This window comes from Dama dama, chromosome 16 (assembly GCF_033118175.1).
Source record: "Dama dama isolate Ldn47 chromosome 16, ASM3311817v1, whole genome shotgun sequence".
In the NCBI taxonomy this organism is placed as follows: Eukaryota; Metazoa; Chordata; class Mammalia; order Artiodactyla; family Cervidae; genus Dama; species Dama dama.
In genome coordinates this window covers 12,739,640-12,753,699 of record NC_083696.1, presented here as the reverse complement: position 1 = coordinate 12,753,699, position 14,060 = coordinate 12,739,640, and the positions used below count along the sequence as shown (strand labels likewise).

Genomic DNA, 14,060 nt, shown 5'->3' with positions numbered 1-14,060 from the left:
GGCTGGGGGACTGACTGGATACCAGGAGAGGGAGGCAGGGGCACCGCCCAGGATCCTGGGTGAATTGTGGTGCCAGTGAGCTGAGATACGCTGTAGGGAGAAGCAGCAGATGAGTGGAGATGAGAGTTCCCTTTTGGACATGTTGAGCTTGAGATGATTTGAGGGCTATTGAATGAAATATGCGGTAAGCAGTTAGACGTGATCATTGACCAGTGATCGACATTCCAGGATTCTGGGGTGTGTCCGTGGTACACGGAAGGAATCGCATCACCTAGAGCCCAGCTTTCTAGAATGTTCCTTCATTTTTCCCCTGCTCTCTGGGGCGTTCACAGATTCTTCCCTTGTTTCACCCCAGTGGTTTCCCCCTCTCCTCCAATACTTCGGCACACCTATTGACTTCCGTGGCCTCCATCTCCCCAAATGAACTTTCAAGATATTTTCCCAAGCAGAGCCAGTCTCTCTTTTCCAGACGGCCACATTTCTTGCAGCTGAGCTCATGGTGTTTCACTGGTGCTGCTGTTTGGAATCTCAGGATTTTCTAGCTGAAACACCAGACAGAAGGACTAAAATTATGGGATAAATTCTGAAATTTTTTTTAATGCCTGTTAATCTTTGGAATGAATCAGACACATAAAGTGATATTTCCAGTTTAAGGAAAGACTCCCAAATCCGTTTTCCAATTCTGTTTAAGACATGTCTTCCATGTTTCTAGTTTGAAGTCCCATACCTGGCCCAATCCCATTCTTTGGTGGCTCAGACCAGTGTGAGAGTCCTGGGTTTGATTCCTGGGTCGGGTAGATCCCGTGGAGAGGGAAATGGCAACCCACTCCAGTATTCTTCCCTGGGAGATCCCACGGACAGAGGAGCCTGGCAGGCTGCAGTCCACGAGATTGCAAAGAGCTGTACATGGCAGAGCGACTGAGAACGCACCCACATCAAGTTGATAATGGCTCTCACTAGTCCATCTCGCTCCCTCTTTTTTTTCTGTCCCCTGAACACATTGTGCTCTTAGAATCTAGAGCTTTCTGTTGAATCTTTTCATACATAGAGCTGTTCTGGGGCTTGAGCTCTCTGGCTGGGATCTCTCCTGCCTCAGCTACTCTACTGAATACCAGTCACTGGGCAAATGCTGGGCTTTGTTCACCCTGATCCTCTCTTGCAGTGGCCACCTCTGTGCTCCATTATGTAGGGCAGACAAGCTGCTGTCTCGGCAATGAGTCCATTGGGCCTCTCAACACTGTGCCTAATTGTATTCCCTGTTCTCTGCTACCAGATGCGGTAAATCACGTTTCCTCCCAGCTCCCTGACCTGCCAATCGTCTGTTCACGAACAGCAGAACCATCACCTGAGCAGGACAGAACCAGCAGAGCAGCTGGTAAGTCCTGGGGAACTGTTTGCTTTTGATGCCAGGACTGACCATGGGGCTTGCATTCCTCTGAGCTTTATTAAGGAGGGGTGTCCAGATATTCTTACATGGAGCGGGGGACCCCCTCCTTAGCGCAGCTTCAGATGTAGAATTTACAGTGGCCATGCAGGGCAGGCACTGGTCCCTAAGGGGTTTCTGAGGGCCAAGGGGAGGGAGTATTGAGAAAATCATAGAGCACTTTTCCTCCTGCTTCGGAGGAGTCTGTCTCGTGTTTGTGGTCTTTATATCAGTCCTCATTCTACAAGATCAAATGAGCTATGCCGGGAAGCTGGGGGGAAACTATTTTCAAAGTGTGTGAGAACATTGCTGTAATCCTTTGGGAACTGAGCTGTTTGTACACTGTGAACATATAGATTCTCAAGTCTCCTCATTTCTGGAGTTATTTCTTACTTACCGTGGTATATTTGGAAAATAAAAGGAGCAATTTAATGAATGTATGCTTCTTGCTAATATTCCTCACACTTGTGGATTGTAGCAAGTAGTACATTTGTGAGTGTAAAGCATATGGAGAGCTCTGCTTTGCTCTGTTCAATGTGAATGTGTCCCAGAAATCAGAACTGGACGCCGTGCTTAATAAATCACTATACCAATCCTTTCTGCTCTGTGCACAGTTGCATGAGGGCAGGGGTTGGATGGAAAAATGAGCCACCAATGCTGTAAAGTTTGTGAAAATGTAGATGAACTGGAATTTGAGCATCAGATTTACGCTTTATGTAATCCAGGTAAATTTATGTTTAAAAGAAGTCATGGAAGGATACCTTTATAAAACAATCATGGGCTAATAAGTCAGAGGAAATTCTTTATACAGTATTGTATGAAGCAAATAAGCCTTCCTTTTAACATAAAAGTAAAATAATTCCTCAAGTATTGACATAATTGTCATGCACATTGGCAAAATATAAGTATCTCCTGGGGACTCTATAAATATCTTAGTATATTATTTTGCAAACAGATTCACAGGGTTCTAGAGTTGGGGGGGTACTATAAATGGTATCTGGTCAAACTCAAGCTAGGCTCCGAGGATAGTTAAAAAACTTATAGCTACAGTCGTACTACGAAGGGACCATTTGGCAGTGACTTAAGCTGCAGATTCTTTTAAATGTTCCAAGATGCACTTCTGAGATCAACTCGGGATAACAACTCTTCAAAAGGCTCACACCTCCCTGCTTGTTATTAGAGTGTTGGTAATGCCCAGTAGTGGTGGGTAAACAGCTTTCTAGCTCCTCTCCACATTTCTGCGACTCACAGGATGTGCAATATGACCTAACTCATGGATCAGTTCATGAAGGTGGTAGGGCCAGTGGGTGGGGACTGAGAGAGATGAAAAGGATTTGAGCAGCATTGGCAGTCAAGGAATGTAAACTTCAAGAATGATATGTTTCTGGGATTGCCGTTCTGTGTGCATAGAAATACACGTACTATCCCAAGCTATCATCCTTCCTCTTGGAAGACACTGTGAAAACATAATGAATCCAATAGCAAATGCCTTTTTGAAAAAGTATTATGTGCTCAGTCTTCTAAAAAATAAGTTTACATGTACTTTTATCAGTTAAGAACCAATATGCATAAATGTATCTACTGTGGAAATACACAGATGCAGAGGCTTGAAAGGAATTGCATTTGATGTGGTTAACTGCTTTGTCCAGGCTGTTTTTGAAATAGAGCATCCAGATTAATGATCAGTTATGGCTAACAGTGACTACACAGAGCATGGATAGCATACAAATGAATGGCAGTCGGCCCTGGAATTCTTTCTTTTAGATATCATCCATCTTGCTTTAGGAGTGTCCTTTTGAAAATTTGCACAATCTTAGGGCTATTTTAATAAATGTCACTGGTCGTTACTCAGTATTATGACAAATATTCTGGTTGTCTGGAGTTTGGGAGGTTTGGGGTTCTGTATAAATGGGAATTTATTTAGAACCTTTGCTTTGCAGAATCAGGAGGCTTCTGTTCCAATTCCTTATTCAAACATGGAAGCCTGGGGACAGAGCCCTGCCAATCAGACCGCAGGCACACACCATGACCTGGGTCTCCCCAGAGATGGCCATTCTGTCTGTAATTGGCTCTGACAGCTGGGAGGTTCATCCTCAGATGGAGCTCTCATTAGTCTGCTGCTTTCATCTTTTACTTATTTTTATGTATCCTTATCCTGCTCTCTGGAGCCCTTCAGAACAAACCTAAGTTCTGATTTCCATTTAAATATTTGAAAACGGCTACCACATCCTGTCTTTCCCAGGCCTTCACTTTCCATCCCCTTAATGCCCACAGCCCCGGTTGGTTCATCTGGTCCTGAGATGGTAGGTTTCTTGGACCCCCTTAGCCGTGCCTGGCTGGGAACAGGCCCCGCTTGGTCTCTGAAGGGCAAGACTCAGGGCTGCCCAGCGCGCTCCAGGCCGCACGGTCCCCCCACAGAGGCCACGGCCCTGTGACTGCCTCCGCGGCCCGCACGGACTTTCGGCTTCAGGCTCAGGTTCAGCCTCCGAAGTGAGCGACACGCGCCGCCCCCGGGCCTCCTTCCCTCTGTCTGGTGGAGTCACTGCTCCACAGTTATTTCAGCGGCAGCGAGAAGTCTGCTCCCCACAACTGTGCACGTACTGCTTCGCCTTCTCACATGCAGAAGAACCTACAAATTCCTTTCCTTCTAACCTTAGGAGGCAAAAATAAGGATGAGCTATGCGCCTCTCGGCCCTTGGTAGATACCACATGACTGTTAAGTTTCTTCCTGTTAAAGTGTCCCTCAGGAGTGTCAGGGGTCCCTGGGGTCGCCGAGAAGTCTCCGGAAGGTGGGGAGGGAGCTGAGGTGAGGGGACTTGGTGTTCTGTCCCGTTTCAAGCACAGCAGCTTTCCCGGCCTTGTGCTTCCATATCATATTTCTGCATCAGGTTTTGTTTGAATAAAGGGTTTAACCATTTTGAAAGGAGAAAACTCTCTATGTTGTCAGGTTGTGGCTCTAAACTCCCTCACTTTTCCTCTCGGTGTAGTATCATCTCAGATCTGAAAAGCAAACTGGCATGATTTGTCATCATTTTACTGATAAAATTGTTGTACAGTTTGATACAAAGTCAGAAGCCTACGGCTCACCGTTAGGGATCCTCTGGCCCTGGGGAATTCTCACCCGGTAACTATGGGGCATGGCCCTTCAACCAGTGACAAGTTCTGGCTGTTGTCCTAACACTCATGGCACCTGTTTCTGTCTTGTCCACGTAAGGACAGTAGGGACTTTATGATGACCCAATATGCTTTACCTCTGTCATTTGCCTAATCTGTCTAGAGACCTTGAAGGAAAAAAAATTGAGATTAATGTGCCCAGCTTCTGCTCTTTCAAAATTGACTCTAGAATTTAGCCAGCCATGATGTCCAACTGTTTATATATAGTTTATGGAATTCCTTCCTTCTCAGTTTTGAAAATTAGAACTTGGCGTTTCTGCCTCCAGTGCCTTTCCTGATATGTAAAATCCTTGGGACAAATTCACTGATGTGGGAATTGGAGCGCAGGGCCCAAAGCACTGTGAGCATTTGTATCCCTGGAAGTTTTACTATCTTCCAATCTTCTCTACTCACCTGGGTTTCAGTTACCTCTTAGCAGTCCTGGGTTTCAGTTATCTCTTAGCAGTATTCTTTCCGACACTTCTCAAGCTGTAAAATGCCCTTTTTTTTTTTTTTTTTAAATGCCCTTCTTGACCAAAAAGACTGAAGCAAAGTTAATATGAGAAATCGGCTTTGGCTTTTGCTAGATGGCATCACCAACTCGATGGACATGAGTTTGAGTAAGCTCTAGAAGTTGGTGATGGACAGGGATGCCTGGTGTGCTGCAGTCCATGTGGTCACAAAGAGTTGGACACGACTGAGCAACTGAACTTTGCTGTCCTTCAACATTATGCCCTTGCTTACTTATTTTTGTTAAAACCACAGTGTCTTGGGCAAACCTTTGATTTGAAGAAATGTTTGATTACTGGGTTTTGAAGTTAGAGATTGCTCTCTGGGATGAGGGAAGGATTCACTCCAAATGAGTATCCTCATTTTCATCATTTTTGACATCACAATGCTAATTTTAAATTTCCCACGTCAAGAGGAGTAAACATAAATGCATATATATAGTTTTATGTTCAAAGAGATGCACATATGTATATTCATTCAATAAGCCTAGCATATGTATTGTTTTTCTTCCACATGGTACATTGCCAGCCACTTGATGTGCATTACACAGCAAAGATCTCACTGCTGGGTGATGGTCCTGGTCTGATTGTCCATTGCCCTCCCTCCTCTTGGATTTGATACATCACTGACTCACAAGCTACATGGGCTGTTCATGGCACCTTGGAATATCAAAGCTGGATACCATATACACACACATATATATGTATATATGTGCATTAATATTTGTATAACTGAATCACTTCACTGTTTACCTGAAACTAACACAACATTGTAAATCAGCTATACTTTAATTAAAAAAAAAAAAAAGCTACATACCCTTCAAATGTACCTATGTACAAATGGGGAAAATGAGGCCCCAAATTGAGATGTGACCTGGATAGGAATTCAGACTCACTGTCCTTCTCTCTTCCCGTGACACCTCCTATATGATGACTGATGACAATGGGACATGTCTTTTTACACTTTACACATGGACCCTCAACTTTATTCTTCTACCCGCTGATCACAGTGAGTCAAGGAAAGTGAGCTGGGAGTTGCCTGGGTCAAGGAATTTAACAATGATCAGAAGTTGTCTTCATGGAGCAGAGTTCTGTCTGGTGTGCTCTTGGCTGGGTTCTGAAATGGAATCTCACCAGTTTGTATCACTCTCTGCTTACCTGTGCCAGGGTACTTTTCCCTGGACCCCTTAGCCCTTGCAGCCGCTGTGTTTGTCCAGGCTGAAGGTGACAGGGAACAAGAGGGTGCAAAGAGCAGAGCAGCAGGTTTGGCCTGGAATCAAGCCTTCTGTTCTCTTCACACCCTCTTCCTGGGCCCTGTGGTATCCAGGTATCTTTCCTGGAGGCCTTCCACACTTGCTCATACTTCAGAACCTAGAAGCTAGGCTCATCAACCCCGTTAGGGTATCTCTGCTTCTCCAAGGTGGCCCTTCTATGGATGAAAGAGCTGTGGGGGAGAAAAACCAAGGAAACCAAACACAGAGCTCAAAGTCACGGTACCAGTGATGTCATCCATTTGTATCCCTTTGCAGAAACTGGCCCCTTTGGTTCTTATTCTTCATTAGCAAAATGGAGATGCTCCTTGCTCTCTCACTGGGCTGTCGGAAGGCAGAACAGACATGCTTGTATCCTCCAGTCTCACGGCCATCAGTGTGTAATACTTGGAAATCAATACTTATATCCTTTTATAAAAACATACTACCAGACTCCAATCAACCCATCATTGGAACATCTACTGGACTCTTTCCTTTTTTTCTCCGTTTCCTGGTCCTTCCTCAAATACTTTTCTTTATATCCATGCAGCTCTTTAGAAATCTTTTTCAAGGGCTCTCCAGAAACTTTCCTTCCCTGCGCAGTACCCTCCTCCTCATTTTTTTTTTTTCAATAAGATGAACGCAGATACCAAGCCCTTACGATCCTCATCATTGTGTACCTGTGGCATGGGGAAACTTGTGGGAAGAAAAGGGAAGATTAGAGAGCGTTCATTGTGGTTAGGGATGAGGGCATGATGTGAGGGAGAGGTCTTTGGCAGCAGTAAAAAGCAGAATTTTAAAGATTGTGTGCATGCCTCCTAAACAAAACATAAATCTTATCTCCCTGCTGGTTCATATCCACCCTCGTTCATATTTGGGATATTATTGGCTGAGAGCTGAAGCAAAATAGAAATACTTAGTCACAAACAACACATTTAAGAAAAATGCTCACACTTCCTTTGTGATTTTCTGAATGTCTAGTAACATTCTCATATGTGTATCCATGAAGTCTAAATATTGTCTTAAGAGAGTAGATCTTTAAAGTTATCACCCCTAAAACTGGCAATTATGTAAGGGGGTGAAGGGGCCAGCTAGCCTTATTTTGGTAATCATTTTGTAGTATATATGTATATCAAATCATCACATCATACATCTTAAGCTAACATATATTATATGTCAATAATATCTCAAAAAAAGCAAAAAATAAACAAAAACATTGCCTTTGTGTAAGCTAGAGCTTCTCAAAGTGTTTGCCTGAAATGCCTTACTAAAGAGAAGAGAGTGAAAGCAGAGAAGGAATGTGAGACCAAACCTGAAGAAATCTACTAAAAATCTGTGGTTTATTTAAAGACCTAGGTCTTACCTCAGGAAAAAAATACATATGAATGTTGTCTTTTATGGCATAATCTATCTAAGCTTCTTTTATTATAAAAATGTCTTAAAGTATTCTACTCTCAAATTCTAGAAATATTGAAAGAACAGTGTGTATCATATAAATATTAATCTGTAACCCTAATGAATCCATGTCACTTGCGGTTCACACCCAGAGTTATCTCATACTTCACAAAATGTAGCATAAAATCGCAGGCAAAAAAGAAAACCCACTGAAAAGAAACTCTGTTCTCTTTTTACCTATTTTTCCTGAAGGATGTTGAAAGGGATCCAATTCATATCTCCACCCAGAAGGACTTCTCATATTCCCTTTTCTTTCCTCCACAAGTAACTCTCCAAAGCATCATCCACTGCCACAGACTATCCCCTCCCTAGCCATCTTTCACACAGCTTTTACTGTCTCTTCCATTAAACTCCTCCTTTCTCAGCTCTTTATTATATGGATCTGATTAACCATTCTAGCAAAGACCTTCTCCCCATTATCCCTCCTTTCAGTCCAGTCTCTGATACTAGGAACAGGCAAGGATCAGCTGAGGTTGGGTATTAGGATGGTGGAGAAGGGAAAATTGGACCACAAATGATAGCATTCTCATTGGTGGGCAGAGAGAGGGAGGGATATCCCTAAAGATTCCTATGTTAATAATTTGTATCCTATCAAATATGGATATAAAAGTAGGGATGTTTTATTCCATACTCTGTATTGATTGCAGCTCAGTGTATCATTTGATTCACATATTACTGGATGTTTGGGGTTTTATATCGATTAACTGACAATCATTGTCATTGCTGTTGCAATTCAGTCGCAAAGTCATGTCTGACTCTGCAGTCCCATGGACCTGTGGTCCGCCAGGCTCCTCTGTCCGTCATTATTACATTCCTTATTTATAAACATGTCTCATGAGTGTGTTAATAGTGATAGGATGCAATATTTCATCCCCAAACTGTGCCTTTTAATATAAATGTAATATTTAAAGAACAGGTTTTTGGAGCCCATGCAAGATTTTAAATGCCTATTCTATTTGATAACACATTTTGTGGAAAATCAGGAAATAACAGACATAGTTCTCTTGATATTACCGTCATTGTATGAGTCGATGTACCTTTTTGACAAATATTGGTTGGCTTCCCACTGTGTCACTTAAAGAAACTCAAGATCTTTGTGCTAAGCAAGTGAAACTTTCAAAACGGACACAATGAAAATAAAGCATTGGAATTTGTTTCAAAGTCTTCTTAAGTGTTAACCATGATAAGATTATATCTTATAAGCAGACAAAATACCATTGTTATTTTTCACCCAGTACAAACATTAATCACTGTGTGTACCTTTTCATCGGTGTCATATAAACTATTTGTCACTAGATTAAAATAACCAATTAGACTTTTCAATTAGTAGCATTTGTTTCACAGGTATGTTTAGCAGGTACCTTCTATCCAAAAGGCTCTAAGGTAGGTGTTTGGGGCAGGGAGAATCACTGAAAGATGCCAGGCAAAAAGCTAGCCTTCCAGGATCCTAAAAATGTGAGGAGCTAATGAAACATTCCCACAAATAATTAAATTACTGACTGGGAAGTGTTAAGTGCCCTTAGAGTTTAGAAAAAGTGTTCAGAGAATCTTGCGAAGAGAGGAATAACTTAGAAATGGGGTGATCAAAGAAAGTTCATGGAAGAGGGTGCAGTTGACCTAAGCATCAGTGGATGATGCTCATATTTGGATATAAAGAAACTCAAAAGTAGGACATTTCAAGAGAAAGGAATCTTAAAAGCAGGGAATGTTAGATGTGAGATGGTATTTTTTAGCTGCTGTCCAGGGAAAGGAAACAACAAAATGTTGATTGGAAAGATAGTTTGGATCTTTTTAACACAGTGGGGAACTTATAGTTCAGAAAGAGATAGGGACTCAACGGCGATGACAAGCAGAGATGTGACACCAGACTCTAGAGTCTGTCAGTGGAGAAGGGACAAAACAGTCTAGGCAGAAGGACAGCATAGATTTGAATGGTCATGGAAAGATGTCCTGGGAACAGTGAGATCTCTGTTATGGCCTGAGTGCATGTGGAATGAGAGAGGCTGCAAGGCAAGACAAGACAAGAAAGGAAGGTTGCAGACAAATGCCAGGGGAATTATATGCCAAGCTAAGGAGTTTGGTGTTTACCCTCTGCAGACACAACAGCTGATGGAGAGTTTGTAAGATAACTCTGTGGGCAGGGTGGAGCCTAGGCTAACAGAGGTCGGCTGGCTTTTACTATACAGGGCCAGATCATAAATATTTTAGACTTTGTGAACCATGTATCATCTCTGCTGGGTATTCTTGTTCTTTCCTTTTCTCTTTCTTAAATTCTTTCTTGCCTTTATTCATAAGTTCTTTCTTTCCTTTCTTCTTTTTCATAACAATTCTTTTTTTAAAAAAATTATTTTTAATTGAAGGATAATTGCTTTACAATATTGGCTTGATGTCTTCTGTACATCAACATGAATGCTTTTTTTAAAATTGTAAAAACCATCCTCCTCTCCTTTGGCCCTCTAGAAGTGAAATGACAGAAGTAGCAGATAGAAATCGGACACAGGCTATTGTGAAGAAGGTCTGGTCTAAGGCGGTGGTGATAGAGATAATGGTGAGGAGATGCATGGGGATGGGTCTGAAGCAGAATTAGTTTCAGCAGTTGCTTGACGATGGGGAATTAGGAAGGAAAGGGAAAATCAAGTATGATTCTGAGGCTTCTTGCTTGAGAGACTAGGTATTAACTTCTCACCAAGACTTTGCTCTTATCAAAACTGCAGGGAGTTTTGAAAGAAGATGGATTCAGTTTTGAAGCTGCAGAGGTCGATGTATCTGTGGGTCATTCAGGGAAAGGGTGTCTGGGGACAGTTGGCTCCGTGGGTCTGAGGCCAAGTTTCCTCCCATCCAGAACATGCACCTCACGGGGAGCCTCTGAGGCAATAGGTCGGAAAGTATGGAGTGTCGTGAGAGTCTACAGGACAGGAAAGAGCTGGTCCTGAGGAAGCTCAGACTGGCCCCAGGATTTGGGATGTTGGAGAGGCTGAGAGTGGTACCTGGGAAGACCAGGTAGGGAGCTCTTGTGATCATCATCTAAGAAAGAGGGAGTCGTATCTCAGATTGAGTGATGACAGTGGGACCGAGAGAAGGCAGCAGCTGGGGGTCACAGCATGGGGCAGAACCTTGAGGACTTGGCAGTGTGTGCACGGGGGGAGAAAGAGGCCTTCTGTGAGCGCTGTCCTCGAATTCCTGTGTCTTGGGATAACGCCCCCTCTAGTCTTTCTTCTTCTAGGTCTTGTCTTAGAAACCTAGCTAAGTGACTGAAGCCCACAGAGCATATAATCTGACTCCTTTCATAGCTTTCCATTTTTGCAAATGTCCCCTTTTAGAATACAGTGAAGGATGGCCATGTGCCATCTTGCAAAACCCTTCGCATAATCTCCATTCACAGAAAAGCGAAATGTCAAAAAAAAAAAGAACACTCAGTAAAAGAGTTCTTTAAAAAGATTTAAGATTTTGGAACTAGGTTACATCCTAACCAAGGACTTTAAAATTGTCTAAGTCTAGGGTACGCTGCCAATCAAGGTGAACTTGCATGTCATCAGTTTCCCTGCAACGTGTCACAGTGGATCTCAACAGTTGCTCGTGACCTTATTTAGCTCCTCTTCCTTGGAAGTTTGAGTGCCATTGAGAAATGGTAACTCTGTACACACATCTTCCCAGTGCATTTAGCTGCTGTATTAAAACACACATATAATCACCTCTGTCCACAGTGCACTCACTCTAACACTCAAGATGCTTGGCGGTTAGACTAGAAAGGGCACAACACCGTTTTTTTGTCTGTTTGGCAATTAACCATTCACTGGCTTTTTTTGTTGTAACATGCACTTCCTTTCTCTTGTTTTCGTTCAAGCTGTGTACGCCATGGAAATTAATGTGGAGAAAGACAAACAAACGGGAGAGACCAAGACTCTCTCTACATCCACCATTGGCCCAGAGGGGGTCCATCAGAGAGGAGTCAAAGTCTTTGATGATGGTACCAAAGTAGTGTATGAGGTGCACTCAGGCGGCACCATAGTAGAAAACGGAGTGCACACATTAAGCTCAAAGGATGTAGAAGAGCTTATTCAGAAAGCTGGACAATCAAGCTTAAGAGGAGGGCACGTGTCAGAAAGGACTGGGATTGCAGATGGGAGCCTCAGCCACCCTAAGGAACACATGCTCTGCAAAGAAGCCAAGTTAGAAATGGTCCATAAGTCTAGGAAAGATCATTCTTCTGGGAACCCAGGGCAGCAGGCTCCAGCCCCCAGCACTGAAGGGCCGGAGGCAAACTTGGATCAGCCAGTCACCATGATTTTCATGGGCTACCAAAATATCGAGGATGAAGAGGAGACGAAGAAGGTGCTAGGCTATGATGAAACCATCAAGGCTGAGTTGGTCCTCATTGACGAAGATGATGAGAAGTCATTGAGGGAGAAGACGGTGACAGACGTGTCCACCATTGATGGGAATGCAGCCGAGCTGGTGTCCGGGAGACCCATCTCAGACACCACTGAGACACCCTCATCCCCTGAAGGGAAGGAAGAGAGCTTGGCCACGGAGCCAGCCCCAGGTACCCAAAAGAAAAAGCGCTGTCAATGCTGTGTTGTCATGTGACCACTTCTTTCTTCCCCTTTCTTCCGGGCAGCCTCTGTGCTCTCCACCACTTACGTAGACCTCACTGTACCACTAACTGCGATACTGTGAACTGGAAGCAAACACCTGCCTTGCCTTGCAGTTGGATTGCTTTGATCCCTCTTATTTTTTTCCCCTTTCATTTTTTTTCTCCAGTTTCCTCAGCTCAGAGACAACATGCATGTGTGTGCTTCACTCTTTCCAAGAACTTGCTTTTCCTCTAAACTTTTCCTTGTGTCTTCAAGAGGGAATCGGTTCCTTACTGCTCGATTGGAATGGACTCTTCATATCAGCCAGTGATCTCGTAGCCTTAATTCATTTGACTGGAATTGAACCCGTGGGCACCAGGGGAATCATTTTGTCGTGTTCCTATCATGTAGTCACACATCGCCAGGTCGCTGATTTCTCACTTGCCTCCCTTACTGTGGATCTTTGCTTTTGTATCTTATGTGGCAAAATGCTGTGGGGTCTAGCCAGACACTGGTGTAGCCAAAAGTGGACCTTACTTAGTTTGTTCGATCTAGGGTGATGCTTTTTGCTGCCTTACATAAGCTTCCAGGTTACAGTATTGTGCATCTCTGGCTTTCCTTCTGTTAAAACTGAAATTAAGTTGATGTAAAAGAAAAAGAACCCAGTGCTTATTACAGCTGAATTATAGGGACTAATTCCATAACCCGCCCATCAGCAGCTGTCTCTCTTTCTTATGACTTAACTGATGGACCCTTTATATAAGAAGCACCATTTTTAACTTTCTAAGGACATGAAACAAGCATTGTTTTGAGCATCAGTAGTGATCTCCAAACTTAGGCAAATCCCTGAACCTTGCTTTTATTCTCTAAAAAAAAAAAAAGTGTAAATTTTTGTATTGTTTTCTTTTTCATGGATATATTCCGATCAGTTAATCTGTTTTCAATGAAGTGGTCATTTTGAGAAGTTTCTCTGTAGTGACCATATTTCTAAAACAGGCCTTCTGACCTGCAGTGGTTGCTGGCATGCTTCCGGTCCATCCATTGTGGACGGTGCTGTTCCTGAATTAACTCTTCATTCACCTGCCCTGTTGATTCCAGAGCTTTTCATCTGGACTCTTTTCTTTATGTCCCTACAAAAAAGAAAATGTTACCTGTACCTTCACCGTGTAGGTTTATCCACCCCGCAAAATTAAACTTTAAAATGTAGGGGGGGAGAAAAGGTTTCAAAGATGAGGAAAGACCTCTCTTATCACTTTAAGTACTTTGAATTCATTCCGCAAATACTGATGGAGTGAGTGGCACATAACTGAGCTTCTTCAATATTGTTTTCTCAACTTATAAAGATTCCAGAACATCAAGGGTGGTTTTTATCTAGAACACAATGAACAGTTCTTTAAATTCTTAGCATTTCTCCCAAAGCAAATAGCCACAGGTATAAAAGAACCAAAGGGAAGCAATATAATAAAATAATAATAGAGCAATGAAATAAAGCTGTAGCATTTGAATTGATTTTAAAACAAATATATCTTTTAAGTTTTTTGCCAAATGTTCTTAGTATTGTTGCAGATAATTCACAAATTTATCCATGTTCCATAGAACCTAAATTTTAAAAATATATGATAAGATGCACTAGATCAAGTTCAACTTCCGTGAAGAGTATTAAGAGGAGGCAAAAGCAAAGTGACCTGGAGAGAAT

The 14,060-nt window shown here is 42.7% G+C and overlaps 1 protein-coding gene across 4 annotated transcripts in view; it reads left to right on the top strand.

Moving 5' to 3' along the window:
• Positions 1-14,060, top strand: part of PALM2AKAP2 (PALM2 and AKAP2 fusion) — a 497,146-nt gene that overhangs the window by 274,324 nt on the left and 208,762 nt on the right. For 3 of the 4 annotated variants that reach the window (XM_061163447.1, XM_061163445.1, XM_061163446.1), the window contains 2 exons: positions 1,274-1,375; positions 11,635-12,333. In XM_061163447.1, coding sequence (XP_061019430.1) covers positions 1,274-1,375; positions 11,635-12,333 — 801 coding nt within the window. The remainder of the gene's footprint in view (positions 1-1,273; positions 1,376-11,634; positions 12,334-14,060) is intronic. The other variant, XM_061163448.1, reaches the window with a different exon arrangement.